This window comes from Neophocaena asiaeorientalis, unplaced genomic scaffold, assembly GCF_003031525.2.
Source record: "Neophocaena asiaeorientalis asiaeorientalis breed wild unplaced genomic scaffold, Neophocaena_asiaeorientalis_V1.1 scaffold70, whole genome shotgun sequence".
NCBI lineage: Eukaryota > Metazoa > Chordata > Mammalia > Artiodactyla > Phocoenidae > Neophocaena > Neophocaena asiaeorientalis.
In genome coordinates, this window is record NW_020175410.1 from 10,448,000 (window position 1) to 10,469,180 (window position 21,181).

A 21,181-nucleotide genomic window follows, 5' to 3' on the forward strand; every position below is an offset into this window, starting at 1 on the left:
ACAGATTCGTGGAGCATTCCTTAATTTCCTTAGATTTATTCCTTAATTTATTATTTATTTATTCCTTAAGGCAGAATAAATCACTTCTCCTCTGTGCCCCTTGATACTTTATCTTTTACTTTTGATACTCAGCTCGTGTTCTGGCAGGGTTACATGCACACGACTACCTCTCCTTCCCCCAGCAGGCTGTCAGCTCCTTGAGGCCAGCCGGGAACCTTCCACTCGTATGTGTTTCCCTTGCCATCCCCACCCGCCCCTGGTCCTGCTCACACACACAAGATTCTCAGTGAGACAGACTCTGTAGCCGAGGAGAAAATGTTCTGGGCGAGTGTTCTTCTGTAATACGTGCCGTTCCTGAATGTTCCCCTGCGTTCGGAAGGATGTGTTTTGGGATGGTGAATGACATAGAGACAGTGTAATGAACACACCAGAGTTTTCCTTTCTTTGTGGCATTATTATAATCAGGTGACATTCTGGGAAATAGCTGAGTTAACGTTGTAGCACTTACTTTCTATAAAAATGTGTTCTCTCTATAAGATTTTAGAAGTAATTGAGTGTTCTGTGAAACATGGGAAAGCACTTCTGTTTTCTTTCTCCTTCTATATCCTCGAGACTTGGACTATCCCAATGTATCATTGAAATATTTGTACATTTAAAATACAAAATAGTGGCAAAGAACTTAGTTCTAAGACAGCCTTTGTGGATTTATTTACTCCTTGGAAGTCAAAGCATCTGTGGCCTGTTCTGCACCTCCTAATGGATAGATGTAATCATACCATGACCTTGCTCAGAAACTTGTATCTCTGAACGTCTGATCTCATTTCACAGTGTTCTCTTATGTACTTTTCTGTCCAGATAAAATTAGTTCCTCACATTTTCCTTGCACACTCCCTAGCCTTCTTGCACCTGCCTTTCTGCAGGCACTTCCCCTGCCTAAGGTGACCCCCTTTCTATGCCCATTACTGCATACCTGTATTTCACTAATTTTTCGAGACCCAACTCACATTCCATCTCTGCCGCAAAGCTTTCTTTGGTTTCCTACCAAATTTCTGTTATCATCATCTTGGTTCCTGTCTTATGATTTGTCTTTCCTGTATAATATTCTAGACTAGTGTTGTCTGTCTTACCAGACTAAAAGTGCCTTGGGGTCATATTTCGTGGCCAGTTTATCTGTATTCTATCCCCCGCCCCAATATCATCCCTTAGTTCAATCCTCACGTGGTCAGTGGATATCAGTAACGAATGAATCTTTGTGAACCATTTTAACATGGTGTAGGAAGGTATTAATGAATGACTGAGCTGGTCTGTTTTGTTGTTAACAACCATATATTAATCTAAAGTGTCTAAGCTTTATTTTTAGAATTAATGTGTCACCATATCCTCAAATCTGTTGTGTCTTTTAGATTCTGTGTGTTATTTCAGTCCACTCTACATAAAAGGAAATGCTAAGTGTTTATACATGTTTTTAGGTTTGAATTTTATTTTTTGACAGTGACGTTTTATTTTTTCCCCTTAGTGTGTATTTGTGTATGCTTTTATCTTCCACAAGCTACTGACTTTATGCTTTGTGCTTGTTTTGTGTTGCAGATTAATATCCTTTCAAGAATTTGTGGCGTTTGAATCTGTCCTGTGTGCCCCAGATGCCTTGTTCGTGGTGGCCTTCCAGCTGTTTGACAAAGCTGGCAAAGGAGAAGTCACTTTTGGTAAGGGGCGTGAGTGTGTGCACACCTAAGGAAGTGCAGACCTGTGTGAGCGGTTTGGGGTTTTTTTCCCCAAGACTGAAGTGTATGGAAATGGTTTTAAGAAGTTAGCCTATCCCTTTTAACAAAGATATCTTGGTGTTTTGAGGCTCCAGTTCTTGAAAAAAAAGTCTCCCTTCATGAAAAATTAAGTTTGTGGCTTAGTAGTTTTGATGCTCTGCTTTAGTTGTAAGGTGAGGGAGGATGGAGCACGACTGAGTCACGTCGTGACTCACTGAGTGTCTTAGAAGGTGAGAGGCAGACAGGATTTGACTGTCCACTTCATTCCCTTCACAGTCAGTAGTGCTTTCCACGGTTAGAATGAAGAAGTTAATAAAGTGCCTAAGAACAGAAGGGATTCATGTTCCCAGTACCTTGTGTCCTTACCTTGTCCTCATGGAGTAGCTTGAGTCCAGAGGCAGCGCGCGAGATGGTAATTTGGAGCGGTATGTGGAGAACCCTGTTCTTCTCAATAACACGTTCCCCTCTGGCTGGGCTGGCAGCGTCTGCTGTGCTGCCCCTGCCGTTATTGGGGGACGCAGCACCATCTTCATGGGGCTCAGCTGCCAAGCTGCAGAAAACCCTGAAGTCTCTTAAGCATTAGGAGAAAGGGAAAACCAGGACGTGGTGGGGCAGTGGTACGTTCTTGTTTAAAAATAAACTGGTTACTGAAGATACATTGGGCAGAAGACACCACATTTCCCTCGGACTGTGCCGTGTCCAGCGTATGTTATCTGTGCGTGTGAACCTGGAGTAGAAAGCATTGCTGTGGAGAATTTTGGAGCCCTTTTGGGGCACACAGATTGTGCATTCAGGGGAAATGGGTAATGCACCCATTTTAAATGTCTTTGTTTCTTGTTTCTAATGTATTCAGCCTTCTTGGTCTTGTCTTACTTGTACGTCGTGAGGAATGTACAGATGGGGGAATACAGATGGCGTAATAGAGCACCACCTGTTCTGGATGGTTCTGGAATTGCAGAGACTTAGCTCCTCCCAGCTCTGCCACTTTTGTCTCTGAGTCATGTTAATTATCCTTTCAGGTCTTTATTTTCCTTATCAGAAATGAAGATAATAACTACATAAAGTATAGGTAAGGCAGCCTTCCCCTCCCCCACCCATTCCTCAACGTTCATGTGACATGACAGTTATTTAAGGCTAGATCAGCCAGGGCAGAGGCAAAAACACATATATTTACCTGGTTTTCTTTCATGTATTCTAGAAGCTCAGATGCTTTCCGTTAATACTTCATGAGGATTATTTGATATTTAAAAATCCCTAGAATAATTTTAGTTTTTGCCTCTCCCATCACCCAGTTCCTCTAGCCACAACTTTTCAATGGAACACCAATAAAAATGTTCCCATTAAAATCTCCAAATAATAAATGAGCAGCTAGCTCATGGTGGTGTTGATTTACCCAGTGGAAGTCAGTTTGATGAGAACGTTATGATGACGTTTCCTCGGGGTGAACAACAAGGGGAACCTGTAAGTTTGCGTGAGCTCAGCACAGCTGTGCTCGCTCTCTCGTCTTCCTCCTTTCTGCAGCAAATCTGGAGGGAGGGCCGGAAGAGAGCTGGATTGGAGATGGGGGGCTGAGGAACGGATTTCCGGCATTTTCCCGACTCCGATCAGTCTTCCGTCCATGGGCATGAAGTGGCGGGGCTGATGTTGCCACCAGCACACCACTGGCCTGGCGGAGGAAAGAAGCAAGAGGCTTTGCCAGTGCTGGGAGGGCTGTGTGTGTGTTAGTGTGATTAGGAGAAAAGAACAGGTAAAGCAGCAGAATGTGGGAGATGGGAGTCATCTGTGAATTGTAGAAAGACCGTGGCATGACAACTGTTTCTGCTTCTCACTAGCTGTTGGTTGATGGACAAGTCATTTCCAATTTCTGAGCCTTATTTTCCTTATCTACAAAATCAGGGTAATAACCTACCTTCCAGGACTATTGCACATAAACGGGCCATGTGGAAAACAAAGGCCTTTATAAAAATAATATTACTAAAAGAAATAATGTGAGAGAACAAAGGAGGATTTTCTTTTTTCTTCTTCTTTTTTTTGTTCTTTGAGAAGCCCTTTATTTTAACTTGCAGTTTAACCACTGGTCAGGTAGCTGGGAATTTTGCTTACTATCTGTGCTGTGTTGAACACTGTCCCATCTCTGAAGACATACGAGAGTGCGTAAGACATTGGGGCTTCCAGGGGGCTACGATTCTTCTGTCCTCAGCTGCATGTGACTGTGGTGGAAGAGTGCATAGCCTATCTCTCGATACCCTGCCTTCTGCAGGTAATTTGTTCCAGAATCTGCCTGTCTCACAAAACACAAACAGGGTATGTCCTGTATCTGTTTATGAGGAGCCAGTGGCGTCCTCACCCTGTGGGTGTAATAAAATGTAGCCTGGGCTTTTCTGAGCTGTTAATCCCCATTTAGGATTAAACTGAAAGAGCTATTCATAGTACAAAGAAGATACTCAAATGACCATCAAATTGCAAAATGATAGCTGACTTAACATTTTTCATGAGGTCGGGTAGAGTCATTCAGTGGAGGTGAGTGCTGTGTACAACAGGCTTTTGCCAAGTAAACACAATCATATGGGAGGTGTGGCAGCCTTAGGAGTGTTTTGTCAGCAGGTACCTTTAGAAGAAGCTAACAAATAAGGACGTTTTTCAGGAAACTTGTAATGGGGTTGAAGAAATTTTTTAAAAAATGGAGTTGGGCAGAAAAGTCGACTTTCCTAGTCAATCCTGATCTCATAGCCCACGGTATCATAAGGGAATCCAGATCTGTGCCCTGGCTCTCTGTCCATATGAAGCTGTTTGAGAGACACACAGTGGCACTCTTTGCTCTGATTACTTCCTCAGCTCCCTGTAAATACTTCACTCAAGAGTGACCCTTTTGTATATCAGAAGGTTGCCCTCCTGAGTGTGCATCTTTGGGAGGAGTAGGCATGGAGTGGCGAGAGAGGAAGGGCTCCTTTTTTAACCTCCCAGGTTGGCATGGTCAGCTGTGGTCACAGGGTGAGCACTGCGCTTGCACTAAACAGTGGGTCATCTGGGGCCTTCCCATGGGCTGCAGGGAAGGCTGGCAAGTGGCCTCAGATCCCCCATGTCTCCTGGCTTTGCATTTCATCCAGAGGAGAGCAGTTACACTCTTTATCTGTATACATATTAGGTTTCCACATAAGAGCTCATCTGAAGCAGGGCTTCTAGGACTAAGCCCAGTAAGCACCGGTATTTGTCAACAAGCCAGCAGTGTCAGTGCTCCCACTGATGCTGATTCTGATACACACTAAACAAAACTCAGATGGAGCGTTTCAGTGTCGCATTTCAGTGAAGCCTTGCCCCCTGTTCTCTGAGGCCTTGTTTATGTTTACCGTATTTTCATGTCCCGATCACTCCCTGTGTTTGCTACAATGAAAAGATCTTGATGAGGCCAATTTTGTTCCTTTGATATCTAGTTCATTATGTTCTCCTGTTTCCTTTGAGGGAAAACATATCTCCACTATTCTTGTTCTCACCATGTTTTCTTACTTTGATACCCGGTATTTGTAAGTGCGTTTTATGATGCCAACAGGTGTATAACATGATATCAGTATAAGTAGAAAATTCTGCTTAACAAGTTGCAATTCTGTGTGATTGGAGAGAAAAGTATTTTGTTCTAAATCTTTTCATTTGCATTTTTAGCCTATTTTATATGACAGTGATTTTTTACTCTTAATTTTTTCAAGTGTACTTTATTGAAGTACAGCATACATGCAGAAGGATGCACGAATCCTAAGTGTACATTTTGACGAATTTGCAGAGTGTACATACTTGTTTCACCACCATCCAGTTCAGAAAGAGAATGGTACCAACACTCAGTAGGTCTCTTCCCAGTTACTGGTCCAATGGTAGCAAGGGATATTTATCACCATCAATTGATTTTGCTTGCTTTTAAACTTAATAAAAATGGAGTGATACAGGATTTATTCTTTCATTCTCACTTTTGCTCAAATTTTATTTGTGAGATTCATCCATGTTTTTGCTATGTGTATTTTTATTTTGTTCTTTTTCTTTGCTGTGTAGTATTCCATTGTATAACTTTACCCTAATACGTTTACTCATTCTACAGTTGATAGACACTTGCACATTTCCAGTTTTGATTGCTACAAATATGCTTTGAACATTCTTTTATGTATTTTGGGGTGTGCATATGTGTAGGCATTTCTAGGAGTAGAATTGCTGGGTCGTAGAGAGCTTCCCTGGTGGTGCAGTGGTTAAGGATCCACCTGCCAATGCAGGGGACATGGGTTCGAGCCCTGGGCCAGGAACATCCCACATGCTGCGGAGCAACTAAGCCCGTGTGCCACAACTACTGAGACTGCGCTCTAGAGCCCGCGAGCCACAACTGCTGAGCCAGTGTGCTGCAACTACTGAAGCCCACATGCCTAGAGCCCGTGCTCCGCAACAAGAGAAGCCACTGCAATGAGAAGCCCGTGCACCGCAACAAAGAGTAGCCCCCACTCGCAGCAACTAGAGAAAGCCCACGCGCAGCAACGAAGACCCAACACAGCCAAAAATAAATAAAATAAATGAAGAAAAAAAAGAATTGCTGGGTCTTGGAAAATGTATATATTTAGCTTTCAGTAGATCTTACCAAACAGTTCTCCGAAGTGGTTGTACCAGTTTACATTCATACCATCAGTGTATGAGAGTTCTAGTTATTCTACTTCTTTGCAAACACTTGCTGTTATCAGTTACTTTCATTTTAGTGATATCTCACACTGTGACTTTAATTTGCATTTTTCTCATTACTTATGGGTTGTACAACTTTTTAAAAACTGTTTATTGACCACTTGAGTATCCTTTTTTTACTATGTGTCTGTTTTCTAGATACAAGGGCTTTGTGGGTTGTATATTTCCAGATGTTTTTACTCTGTGACTTGCACTTTTACTCCACTTCATGGAGTCCTGAGGAACGTAAGTTCTTAATTTTAATGTAGTACAAATTACCAGCATTTTCTTTTATTGGTAGTGCTTTTTTAAAAAAAAATTATTTTTATATTTTTGGCTGTGTTGGGTCTTCGTTGCTGCGTGCGGGCTTTCTCTAGTTGCGGCAAGCGGGGGCTACTCTTCGTTGAGGTGCGCGGGCTTGTAGTTGAGTTGGCTTCTCTTGTTGTGGAGCACGGGCTCTAGATCAGGGACAGCAAAGTTCTTCTGTAAAGCGCCAAAGAGTAAATATTTTGGGCTTTGTGGGCCATAGGATCTCTGTCACAACTACTCAACTCTGCTGTTCCTATGGGTGCATGTGGCTATGTTCCAATAAAACTTAATTTGCAAAGACAGCTGGTGGCCAGTGGAACATAGTTTGCTGACCCTTCCACCAGAGTATTAACAGGAGCATACACAAGTTGATGATAAGACTAGGGATTAAGACACTTAGTAGAATGGGTAGGCTGTGGTGATATTTGGATATTTGCAATGAGCTATGAAACAAAGAAGGTTCTCTTCTTTGTGTCTAATATGGTTTGGTTAGCTTCATTGAGAAAGTGACTTTTGAACACAAATTTGAAAGAAGTCTAAGGCAATTGATCATATAGAATAAGGAAGAAGGAGGGGAAGAGACTGTCCCAGGTGAAAGGAATGGCCTTTGCCCAGGTTGGCAGACTGGAGTGTTCTTGGCACATTTGAGGAACAGCAAGGAGGACTCATGAGAATTGAGTGAGGTAGGGGGTCCTGGTAGGAGAGGAACTCAGAGAAGTAATGGATCTGATCAAGGAAGGCCCTGTAGGCCAAGGTTAGGACTTGACTTTGATGGTAAGTGAACTGGGAAACCATTGCAGAGTTTTTTGTTTTTGTTTTTTTTAGCAGGAGATTGTCATGATCTGGTTTATATTTTAACAGCATCATTCTGGCTGTTGGTTGAGAATAAACTATAGAAGGGCAAGAGCAGGAAGAGAGAGAACAGTTAGGAAGCTATTGCAATAATTCAAATGAGGCATCCTGGTGGCTTGGGTGGGAGTGAGATTAGGGATATATTGAAGAGAGAATCAATAGGGTTCTCTGATAGGTTGGACGTGGCCTGTGAAGGAGAGAAGAGGCAAGAAAGATTCTAAACTCTGGCCAGATCAACTGGAAGGGTGGAGTTATCAACTGATAACTTGGAGGACTGAAGGCTTGGGGATGGTGGGGGAAAGAAGAGGAGCTCACTTTTGGATGTGCTAGTTTGATGCCTTTAGATATTTAAGTGAAGATGTCAAATAGGCACTTAGATATCTGAGTGTGGAATTTGGGAGATAGAAATTTGGTAGTTATCAGCAAATAGATAGTGTTTGAAGCCATTTAACTGGATGAGTGAGTTAGAAGAATAAGGAAAGATAGGGGTGTCTATTGAATGCTTACTATGTTGTAGGACTGGAGATACAGCAGTGGCAAGACTAAAAAGTCCTGATCAGATGTTTTAGGGAGAGAGACAGTAAACAAATAGAGCATGACATCATACTATATATTCTCTATCTACAAGGTAAAGCAGGCTAGGTAGAGAGGAGGGATAGAAGCTATCCAAGCAGACCTGGAAGAGTCTGTGCACCAAGATGACGTGATACAGGCTGTGTATTGCAGGAGGAGATGGAGCTAGAGTGTCTGGAGGTGATGGTCACTTGAGAGGTGCTTCGACAGTCTAGGCAGGGGTAATGCAGGCCTGGACTGGACCCCACCAGGGCCATTCCAGAGGGTGAATCCTATATGACTTGGCTCCTGATGGACTGTAGTAAAAAGGAGCTCAAAGGAAAGAAGAGGGACCCAGTAGTAGCTACTGAGTTTGTTCTGTTCCAATGACATGTGGTTTTACATGATCTCTTGAGAGAAGGGATATAGCTGTCATTTTAATCTTGAAGTTTATTGATCACTTACTACTGAACTCACCCTGAGCTAAGTGCTTTATATGTAATTGATTATTTAACCCTCAGAACCTAGGAGGTCTGTACTATTATAATTCTCATTTTTCTTATGAGGAAATGGCCTTGGGGAGGTTAAGTAACTTGTCTGTGGTCCTGGAGTTGCCTGTGGTGGAGCCAAGGTAGTAGCCAGAGGACAGCCAAGCGTTACTCACTGTTCCACACTGCCTCCCTCTGGTGATGGCTGTGCTCTGTGAGGATGGCCTGCCTTTGTAATCTAGATAGGTGTGGATTTATCCTTCGTGGTTTCAGTCTTTTTATCAGACATTAGAGGGATTTAATAATTTTTCATGAAGAAGTAAAGAACAATGCACGAATGAATTAAGATTTTGTTTATATGACCGTACTGAAAAGTAATTATAAGGAAGAATGTACCTGGATTAGAGTTCTCAGTACATGTAGAAATTTGCCTTGGTTACAGAGACGTCCAAGGAATTTGTTGAAATGCACTTGTTGTGAGCTTTACCCAGGAGGCTTTATCTTTTGATGTGAGCAGAATTTTGAGTGGAGGGGGAATTACAGAGTGGTGGGAGGGGAAGGAGAGTTGGCCTTTGTGCAGATTGCGGATAGTAGAGGAGACCCTTGATTGAAATGTGGGTGCTGGGAGCCAGGGCCCCATGTGATGGTGCACCCACCACAGCCCTCTAAGCAGGAGTTTTAATTTGATAGGAGAGGCAATTGGGAGTCCTGCAGGGTTGTTGAGAGGACAGGGACGGGATCCGAATGATGCTTGGAAAAGGTGGGTTTTGTTACATTGGTTGGAGTGGGGCAAAGCCAGAGGCAGACATGTCTGTGATCCTTGTGTAAGCTTCCCATACTGCTGTGAAACAGGCAAATGGATGATCACTCCCATTTTGTGAGTGGAAGAACTGAAAGTCAGGGTTTGAAAGGACTTACCTGCCCTCTGAGCAAGTTGGTACAGGGTGGTTTTCCAACACTTCCATTTTCCCAAGTTTCTTATTTGTTGATGCTGGGAAAGCAAAGCATTATTGTTAGGAATTTTAAGAAAGTGTGTGTGTGTGTGTGTGTGTGTGTGTGTGTGTGTGTGTGTATTTAGTGAAACTGTTAATCTGATATATTTAGTGCACCCACCAGTGATTGTTTTTCTCATGATGCTAATTTAACATTAACTATTCCTATTTATGAATATTTCTTCAGTAGTTGTATCTGCAGTAGGCGCCAGTAATAGCCTAACTCAATAGTAGTGGAGGACCTGAATCTTACCTTCGTCTAGTGTAAGTCACAATTGACCTTCTGAACATTCAGAGTATGTTGTATACCAGAATACTTCCTCAAGTTGAAATATAAAATTTTTGTTTGCTTAATGCCGTCACATGTTTTTCTTTTCATTTGACTTATCTTTTTCATTACTCTTGAACAAAATGTCATGAAATGTTTTATATGCAGTTGTAAAGCTTCCATTCTTAGTATGTGAACATAAGCCCCCAGTGTCATTATCGTGGTGGTGGTGGGGGGTGTGTGTGTGTCCGCCTGCAATTTTTCATTGACCTTTAGCAACAGGGATTCTCAACTCTCTGGTTCTAGATAAGTGTTAGGAAGTCCATGAATGGCCACAGTTGTTAGTTGTGTTTTGTCTAAATGAACATTTGCCTTTAGCAAGTCTGAAAGGAGTCCTGCCAAAGGGTAGGAACTGCTTTTTGAAGAGGGACAGCTGAACGAGTAGACATATATCTTATTTAATACTTTTCTAGCATTGTTGTTTAAAAACTTCAATTGTAAAATAGTCTTTGTCCTGAGCTACACTGGGAGAGTTGGCTGCCTTGCTCCTTCAGCTCTGTCAGTTGGCCTGGAATCCAAAAGAAACGAGCACAGTATTGATTTTGTATTATAAGCTGCTGTGGCCTCTTGTCCTTTAATCTTAACTATTGAGTGATATTGTGAGTTTGGGTGCTTTAAAGTGGTGTCTCCTGTTAACGTTGTGTGAGAGAGGATTCTCCTATTAGACAGTCATGAGGCCCCAAAGTTTTAGTCTACGAAGGCTCTGAGAAGTCCTGCAGAAAATGTAAATTAACTTTGTCAAACTATTTGAACAGAACCTACCTTTCTTTTGTATGTGGGACGTAAACAGAATCCACAGAACTAATGAAGCGATTTCTAATGTCCTTCTCTAGTTAATTCTTTGACGTGTATGTTGGTGTTTGGAGGGGCCCTTCCTGGGTTCACAGCTGGATTTTGTGCAGGAACACCTGCTGTGATGAAAGTGAATTGGAATGCTCTGGGAAAACGGACAGGCTAGATGACACAAGGAACTATGTGGAAACAACCCGCTTCAGTCATTCTGATTCAAGTTGCAGAAAATGATGAGAGCTAAAAGTACGCAGATAAGTTTTGAAGGTAGACACTCAAATTTAATAATAAATGTAAAAAACTAGAGGAATGCAGGTATTGGAGTAGAAGAGGACAAAACTTTAGCCATAATTTTTGAAAGCTCACTACGAAGAAGGTCATTTATTAATACCTTTTTAAAGACACTTGGAAAATGAAATATTCAAAATGATAACTGACGGGAAAATGGTTCTGAGAGTCAGAAGGACCAATTTGAGCAAAGTTCTTTGTTAATATTCATTCTGATTTTGACGTTTCACAAAAACAACAGGTTATTTTGGTGAGAGGACGTTATTGCCCGATAGTAGATTTTATTTCATATTTTGGGGGGGACCCACGTATATTTTCTTAAGACACATTCCAATAGAGAATGAGAATATTGAGTAAGAGCAGTGTGAGTTTTGAGAGGAAATAACCTCAACATTGATGAGGACTGCGGTGTGCCCAGGGACCGAGTGTCTTGTATGAGATCCTAGAGACTGTGCAGAAGCTGTTCCAGTTCATTGGGTCAAAAATCTACTACTTACGAAAAGCTAAATACGGATTTGCACGATTGACCATAATGGCTTCAATTTTGAAAGATAGTGGTATCAGAGAGCACTTCCAGTTGGTGGGATAATTTGAGAATCATCTATGCTCAAATGGCTAAAATATTGTACTTTTTGCTACTTCATCACCCCATTTTAAAAATAGGGAGCGGGGTGGGGGGTGGGGGGGGGAAGAGGCCTGTTGAGAAGGTGGAGGAATGTCAATTGGAGAGAAAATCACAATAGCCATGTGAAGCCACTCCTTAGTGAATAACCGCCTGAAGGTTAAACGTTCTTTAGAAGACTGTCGGTATGGAGAGGTCGAATCGGGGGACGTCTGCCCCTGGGGGGTGTGTGTGTGTGTGTGTGTGTAAGATGAAGGGAGAAGACAATTTGTGAATAGGAAAGAAGGTGAAGAAGGTGTGGAGAACAGAAAGCTAACGGTAAATCCTAAAACTTGGAGCACTGGGAAAATTTGACTATTTTAAACTGTACTGCTCACTTAAAAATAGTAAAAGTATACCATTATTCTTTCAGTATAAGAGGAGATAAAAATATAGTTTTTCTAAATTGGAAAATTTGCTGTAATCTTGCTGCTAATGACTGATTTCTTCCAACAGTTGCAAGGCTGTTTTTGCTCTGATAGGTTGATAAAGGAAACAAAATCAAGAATGTATTGGAAGTTCTCAGAGAAAATTACAGTTTAGGTATATGTTGGGGGTGGATAGTTAGACATTTTAATTGAAATAAAACAGTTTTATACTAATAAGGGATCACTGTGGGTGTACATTTGTAGTACATTTGCTCTTGAGCATTTAAGTAGGGTTAAATGTATGTTAATGCTTTTGCAAGAAAATTATTTTTGATAACATCCGTCTAAGGAAACTAGCTTAGGAAATTGGTGTTTTAAACAATAGAGATATTATACTTGCATTTAGGGAATGAATTAGGATTCTTTGTACTGCTTTAAAATTTTCAAAGAGTTGGAGTCTTTTGGTGTGTTCCTGTCGAGTGGTAAGGAAAGTTAACAATAATTAACACAACAGACGATTAAAGCAAGCTTACACATCTGCACAGTGACCGCAGTCTGCTGTATACCTCCAAACACCATTTTAACTGACCTACTTTTTTTGTTTGTTTGTTTTGTTTTGTTTTTTTGCGGTACGCGGGCCTCTCACTGCTGTGGCCTCTCCCATTGCGGAGCACAGGCTCCGGGTGCGCAGGCTCAGCGGCCATGGCTCACGGGCCCAGCCGCTCCGCGGCATGTGGGATCTTCCCGGACTGGGGCACGAACCCGTGTCCCCTGCATCGGCAGGCGGACTCTCAACCACTGCGCCACCAGGGAAGCCCTGGCCTACTTTTGATTTTATGAAAGACTGCTAATGATTTATTCTGTCCAATTGAAAATAACTTTTTTCTGGCAGATAGATTGAAAACATCTCAGTTGGCCTCTCTTGCTGTTTGATTTAGATAGTGCCTGTGATAGAAGATAATATCGAATGCTAAGTAGCTGCCAGCCTGTAACATTTTTCATTGTTAACCAGCATTCACTATGATGACTTACATAGTGAATTAATCTTGAGGATTTATAGATCCATTAGGCTTTAGAATAGGAAGGATTCTTATCAATAAGGCAGAGCACGAGTTCTCGCTGTAATAACGTCGGGGGGTGTTCATGACAACTGCAGGCTCCCTGGCTCCATCGCAAATCTGCTGAATCAGAGTATTTGGGCATGGGGCTTGGGAATGTGTTTTGAACAAGCTCTCCAAGGGAACGCGTTTCACACTGCAGCTGAACAACGGCTGGTGTCATTTATGGCTTTATTTCATGGATGTGGAAACAGGCACAGAGAGGGGATGGTGACTGGTATCGTAGGAACCACAACTTTGTCTTCCAGCACTACTAGATGGGTGATATTCTGTTCTAGAATGCCATGTGACCTCATATCAGGGTAGTCCCATCCCTCTCTACGTACAGAACTGGAAGAGGTTTAAGTTAGCCCTAATTTCTACATGTACCAACACCATATATGACTTTGAAATAATATTCAGCTCAGCTTGACTGTGTGTGTGTACACAAGCGCTGTGTCTGCCTGTGTGCTCAGTTTTTGAAAGATACTTATCACCACTGTACCCGCATGTTCAGAATGATAGTAATAATAATACAAAGTTTACAGGGGCTTATAGAGATCTCAATTTAATGAGAAGAGCTGAGTGTGTGAAGTACTTATTCTGTACTTACTCTGTTTTAATGGCACCCATTTTCCCCCTAGAACTTCCTTGAGCAAGTCTGAATTGTAGCCAGAATACTTCTTTCCTCTTCAGACCCTTAACTGTGATTAATAGAAAAAGGCACTTGTCAAAAGGGTTTGAAATGGCAAACCTTGATATTGGCCCATGTGGCAGTAGAGATAGGTCTGTATCCACTTACTCCATTATGCTATTTAACTTCCGAATTCAACAATTTGTCTTGTGCTCCCTGCTTAAAAGACGATGGCCGTATAAGCTGTTGTTAACCATATCAGCAGGGTGAAATATTATTTCCCTTCGAACGAAACCACAACTTTCTTTGAGGATTTAGCACACATTAGAAAAAGCACCCCAGTGAAGCTGCTGAGAAATAAAGGGCACTGTTCAGCAACTCTCCCTTTGCCTCTGAGAGGGATGGATTACTTTCGGGTTTAACTGAAACATCCTTTTTGTGTTTATTGTATTAATGAAATTTTTAGGATCCATGAGAGAGAGATTGTGGTTCAGTGTTTGAAATAATGTAGCTTGATGAACCTTTTTTATTTTAATGGGAAACTTGTTTTCCTTGATTTGCAGCTTCAAAGAGTGAATCTTTTGGAAATTAAAGTGCATTAACTTAGTTATTCTGTATGGAAACAAAAACATAGAAAGTAAAAATTTGCATAAGTGAAGACCTCGATGATTTCAGATTATAGTGTGGTAGAGGTTAAGGAATAAGAGGCCATAGAATTTGTAAAAACAAATTCAGTCTAACCACTTAATGGCATGTGCAAGTAATTTGCCAATTAAATATTTCTAGTATCTGAAAGATCTTCAAAGTGAAGAGTGGTGGTTCTTAATCTTTCTTAATTTCATACTTTCAGAAACATAATGGAAAATTACTTAGTTTTTTTTTATCACTTTTCATTCAAAATTTTAATATATGAGCTAAAAGAGGATGATTTTAAGTATTTGAGGAAAATTATTGCAGAAAATTATTGCCTGGTTTTTTTTTTGTATCTTTTGTAAATATTTGGTGCCCAGATAACAATCTTCATTATAATTAAGACTTTAGATTTTGGAATTTTACCATTTTAATGGTCACCTGCTATGTTTAGAACATTGTACTGGGCACACTTGGCTACAACCCTCGAGTTATTTTACTCCCATTTAACACATTGAGAGAATGGAGTCAGAGTAAGTAATTTGCCTAATTTCACTCATTAGTAGGAAGCAGATTTGAGGGTTCCAGGTTTTTTTTTTTAAACACAGCTTTATATAGATATAATGCACCCATTTAAAGTGTGTGATGCAGTGTTTTTTCGTCTGTTCACATATTTGTGTAACCATCATCAGTTTTAGAATATTTTCATCACCCCAACAAGAAACCCCGTACCTTAGCAATCCTCACTCCCCAATCCCATTTTCCCCTAGCCCCTCCAGTCCTAAGCAACCACTAATCTACTTTCTGTCTCTCTGGATTTGTCTATTCTGGACATTTCATATACATGGAATCATACAACATGTGGTCTTTCATGACTAGCTTCTTAGTATAATGTTTTCAAGGCTCATCCATGTTGTAGCATGTAATAGTACTGTATTCCTTTTATTGAGGAGGTCACATTGTTATAGGTATACCACATGTTGTTTATCCATCCTTCAGTTAATGGATATTCCGGTTGTTTCCACTTTTTGGCTATTGTGAATAATGCTGCTATGAACATTTGTGTACAAGTTTTTATGTGATCATATGTCTTCACTTCTCTTGGATATATACCTAGGAGTGGAATTGCTGGGTCACGTGGTAACTATGTTTAACTTTTTGAAGAACTACCAAACTCTTCCAAAGTGACTGCGCCATTTTTACATTCCCACAAGCGGTGTATGAGGGTTTCAGATTTCTTCACATCCTCACCAACACTTGCTACTTGTGGGGGTAAAGTGGTATCTCATTGTGATACCTCGTTTGATTTACATTTCCTTAAAGGCTAATGATTGGAACATCTTGTCATGTGCTTATTGGCCATTTTGTCTTTGGAAAAATGTCTGTTCAAATCCTTTGCCCATTTTAGAAATTAGATGAATTGTCTTTTTATTTTTGAGTTGCAAGAGTTCTTTATATATTCTAGAGTTCTTTATCAGATATGTGATTTGCAAAACTTTTCTCCCATTCTGTAGTCTGTCTTTTCACTTTGTCGATGGTATCCTTTGGAGTACAAAAGTTTTCAATTTTGAAGATGTCCAATTTATATATTATTGTCCTTGGTTGCTTGTGTTTTTGGGGTTTTTGGGGTTTTTTGTTTGTTTTTGTGGTACGCGGGCCTCTCACTGTTGTGGCCTCTTCCGTTGCGGAGCACAGGCTCCGGATGCGCAGGCTCAGCAGCCATGGCTCACGGGCCCAGCCACTCCGCAGCATGTGGGATCTTCCCAGACCAGGGCATGAACCTGTGTCCCCTGCATCAACAGGTGGACTCTCAACCACTGTGCCACCAGGGAAGCCCCTGCTTGTGTTTTTTGATACTATATCTAAGAAACTATTTTCCAATCCAGAGTCGTAAAGATTTATGCCTACGTTTTCCTTTAAAAGCTTCACAGTTTTAGCTCTTATATTTAGATCTTTGCTCCATTTTTAAGTTAGTTTTTGTATATGGTGTGAGTTTGGGTCCCACCTTACTTCTTTTGCATGGTTGTCCCAGCACCATTTGTTGAAAAGACTAATCTTTCCCTATTGAATTGTCACCCTTGTTGAAAATTAACTGACCATAAATGTAAGGGTTTATTTCTTGACTCTCAGTTCTATTCCATTTGTCTTATATGTCTGTCTTTATGCCAGTACCACACAGTCTTGATTACTGTAGCTTTGAGGTAAATTTGAAATACAACTTTTTTCTTCTTTCTCAAGATTGGTTTGGTTATTCTGGGTCCCTAGAATTTCCATATGATTTTTAACGTCTGCTTGTCAATTTCTGCAAAGACACCAGCTGGAATTTTGATAGGGATTACACTGAATCTGTGTATCATTTTGGGGAGTATTACCATCTTAACGGTATTAAGACCTCCCATCTATGAACATGGAATGTCTTTGCATTTATTTATATCATCTTTAATTTCTTTCAACAGTGTTTTATAGTTTTTAGAGTACAGGTTTTGCATGTATTCTGTTAAATTTTTTCCTAAGTATTTTATTCTTTTTGAGGCTATTGTAAATTGAATTGCTTTCTTAATTTCATTTTTGGGTTGCTTACTTCTAGTGTATAGAGATACTGTTGATTTTTGTATATTGATCTTGTATCCTTCAACAGTGCTGGACTTAGTAGTTCTAATGGTTTTTACGTGGATTCCTTAGGACCTTGAATACACAAGATCATGTCATCTATGACCCAGCTTTTAAAAATCACAACTCTTTCCACTACAACCATACTGTGTAGCCTGGGAAACTTATTGGGGGAAATCAGTTGACTTTTTGAGGTTATATTTAGGTAAGAAACGATTACCACTTTGTAATTATCTTTTTATAATCTTAAAAAAAAGTGCAGCAGACTTTCAGGCTAGAAACATTTGTGGAGAAAGCAAAGTCCCCAAAAATAAACCCAAAGGCTCTTTGAGCTTATTTGGTGAAGTCTTGCTTTAAATACTATCAGCATTATTTGGTGATATTATGGGAACTATAGACCTTCCAAACATAGTTTGTTTGGCACATATTGAAATAACAATGATTATACTTTGAGATAAGCACTCTAATTTGTGTTTACTTTCAGGAGGAGTGGCTGAGCTAAGAAAACTATGATTTTAAATATCCAAAATCTATATCTAGTGCTTCATTTATATTTCATTGCTAATTCAGTTTTGCTTCTTTGCCTACATGACCTCAACCTGGGGGTAAGATTTTAAGACCTTGTGCTTTAGACTAGGAGAGACCTTCTAATTTTTTTAAGTTAAGTTAGTAATCTGCCAAGTGATGCTTATTTGAAAGCCATCAGCAGGTGCGTTATGAATTATAGTCGTATTTATTTGTTTATTAATTTGTTTATTTCACGGAACCAAGGGACCAAAAAGCGTAAAACATTTTTCTCTTTCCTCTCCAGGACTGCAAGTTAGGAAGTTAGGTTTGAAAAGCTCAGGGAATGGTAAAGATTTAGTGATAGGATGACCCTAAGATGGACTCCTTAGAGTCTTTTATGATAAAGCTCGTGGAATTTTACATGAAAGTGAGAGTACAGAGCAGTTTTGAAAATCACTTTGGTTTTTAGTTTCTGATTTTCCAACTATATGATGGAAGGAGTACTCTTACCTCTCATTGTCTCACCAAGGCATGGAGAAATCTTAAAACAATCAAATGTTAAGTGAGAAAGCTATTTGAGCCTCCTAAAAGGAGAAGAGAATATTAACCTGAGATGATATTACAGTGTCTTCCAAAGTGAGGGGGGAAATTCCAGAACCCATTGTGACTACTGGGCTTAGAGATGTTTGTTTTCATGAATGTACAAGAAAATGTTGAGGCCAAGCATTTCAGAAAATCAGTGCCCCCGAATGACTTCTTGCAGCAGGATGAAGTATTCAGACTTAAGAATCTATAAAATATTTTCAGAGAAAAAATGTGAGATTTCCAGAGTGACAAAATTTAATATTTTAATTTCTTAAAAGAGTTGATTAGCCTTGAAAATGACTATAGAAATATTGGTAGTTTTCCTCTTTATCAGTAATAATGCTCATATCATTTGGTTTGTCCAGTTAGAATGACTTGGTAGTCTTATGATATTTGAGTATACAAGCCTCTGTTAGGTAAGTTAAGAGAGTGAAAAATAAATTTTGTAGAGATTGTATCAAGTGGTAAAAAACTCCAGGTCTTATTTTTCTGCAGAATTCCATGACCAACTGTTCTTCCCATAGCAACCTTTTCTTCACCACAAATGTAGCATCAAGTCCTTAGGGTTTGAAAATAATATTTGCTGCTGGCAGGTGATGCCAACATCTGTAAGTGCCTAGACCAGGATCTGTCCTGTCTCAGTGGCTTTGGTCCAATATGTTTTGATTGGACCCTTAATTCACTTCAAAAGAAATGAGCCCTTCTTCGTGCTGTTGCTCTTTACTGAAAAACTCCCTCACAGGTTCATCTGAATAAATCCTCCATAGCCTTTAGGACCCAGATCAAGTTTTACCTTCTCCAGAAAGCTTTTTTTTCCTCCCACTGTTGTAAATGCATCCTTCCTTAAACTTGTGTTTCCTTGCCAAGAGGAACTGTTGCTGTTTAGCACTTAATCCAGTATACTGTTTGGATGTGTTGTTTAGTTGTTTCTTGTGGATTAGACTTGGATTCAGCACCGTGTCTTCTCCTGCCCTCCTACTTCCCGCAGGACCTAATACAGTGCTCCCAGCTGTGCTGGTTAACTAAGGACTGATGTTCTTACAGTGGCCAGTGTATTAGAACAGCTGAGAACTGAAAATGGACCTCATTCTCAGGGTTGTGTAGTTTGTAAACTGTCCAACTCCAGGGAGCACTGTTCACATAGGCCATGAAGTGAATGTCAGTCACTGGACTGTACAACTTGCATGTCCCCTTGGGTCTACAAGTGGCCTGCCTGTGTGTACACTTACTGCATGACATTAGGTCTTCTGGAGAATCTTTCCTACCTCCTTCCTTTCATATTTTTTTGTCCGTTTCAGTGGGGAGTTTAAAAACCCTTCTATAAATCTTTAGAACAACGTTTTTCAAAATGAGGTTCTGGACCCTTGAATTAGAAAAACCCAGGAGGCTAATGAAAATGCAGGTTCTTTAGTTCACTTGAATCAGCCTAGGCCTGGGGCTGGAGACATTAATAAGGAAGACTGACAATTCTTTGCACTTCACTAAAATCTTAGGAAATGATTGTTGAAATGGCTTTTCAGTAGGGTGGAAACTGGTGCCTCAAAGGGTTAATACCACTGTCCTTAACCTGTTGCACTATTGTAAGCCTTTTCTTCCTCATTTAAGTTCAGCCACAACTTAGTGAATAGTTGCCCTATGCCCACCATTGTGCAGGCACAAGGGGAGAAGCAGATGTGAAAAATATGGCCTTTGTTCTGAAGGTGCTAATAATCTATATAGAAAGAAAAGATGTGTAATTAATGTGTATACTCACGCAGACCTATCTGCATACCTATACAATACTATATAGAGATATCTTTTTAAAAACACATCAGTAGTTCAGGTCTGTAGGATTGACAGTTTGTAGAGTTGAAACATGTTTTAGAGATCACATATAGCTCTATACTTCAGGGGGACTAAATTTCAATACTTCAGGCAGGCATTTGCATAAGAGAGACGAGCTCTCATGGAATAGTGGAGAAAGCTCTAGACTTAAGGTTCAAAGTTCACAGTTTTGAATTAAAGTCAGAGCTCTGGTAAGCAGTGAATGATAGTTAATTATAGGAAAAATAAGATTGTTGGTTAGAGTCAGTCACATTTTAAATTCATTTACTAAGTTTTGAGTAACCTAAATTTATTATATATATTTATAATTTTATACCATATAAATATTAAAATGGATAATAAATGCCTTAGCTTTACATGCCAATATTGGGTTAATACCTTCTGTTACTTTTCTTTGTATTAATACATGTAATTTGCATATATTTAGCCTAAAACACATTTTTACTACATTTAATTGATTTAAATATCCAGCTGACACACCCTTTTTATAACATGCCTGCTTTTGTAAATGTCTCTCATCTTGCTTACAGTGGTAGCAGGAGATACGGAGGGTCTTTTTGGGTAACTTCCTCGTCGCTGCTGTGGGAGTTCCTGTTGCTCATTGTAATTGTTTGCTGGGGTTGCCATAACAAAGTGCCACAGAGTGGGTGGCTTAAACGACAGAAATGAATTTTCTTACAGTTCTGGAAGCGAGAAGCCCAAGATCAAGGTGTTGGCAGGATTGGTGTCTTTTGAGGCCTCTCTCCTTGCCTTGTAAATGACAGTCTTCTCCTTGTGTCTTCACATGGTCTTCCTCTGTGCCTGTCCGTATCGTAATCTACTTTTCTTATAAGCATGGCAGTCATATGACATTAGGCCACCCCGCCCCCCGCAACGACCTCATTTTAACTTATCTCTTTGAAGAACTTGTCTCCAAAATATAGTCATATTTAAAGTCCTAGGGGCTATGGCTTCAACATACAAACGCAACACAGCACGTAGATCTCATGTCCTGTCACCTCTGAAGTCTTCTATTACAACATACCAAACTTTCATCATGAACTTCCGTCTTTCCAGCTCTATCACTAACTTCATCAAGATTTCCAGTGTTGGACTTTTTGTTCTCCAGAGTCATCATTTCTTTATGACTTTTACTTAACCTTCCATCCACCCATGTCTCCAGTATTGGGTTAACACCTTCTGTTACTTTCTATTGGATGTTGAAGGAGAGGTCAAGAAAAG

The 21,181-nt window shown here is 40.2% G+C and overlaps 1 protein-coding gene across 2 annotated transcripts in view; it reads left to right on the forward strand.

The window, feature by feature from the left end:
* Positions 1–21,181, forward strand: part of SLC25A13 (solute carrier family 25 member 13) — a 200,640-nt gene that overhangs the window by 85,487 nt on the left and 93,972 nt on the right. For both annotated transcript variants that reach the window (XM_024767160.1, XM_024767161.1), the window contains exon 4: positions 1,588–1,703. In XM_024767160.1, coding sequence (XP_024622928.1) covers positions 1,588–1,703 — 116 coding nt within the window. The remainder of the gene's footprint in view (positions 1–1,587; positions 1,704–21,181) is intronic.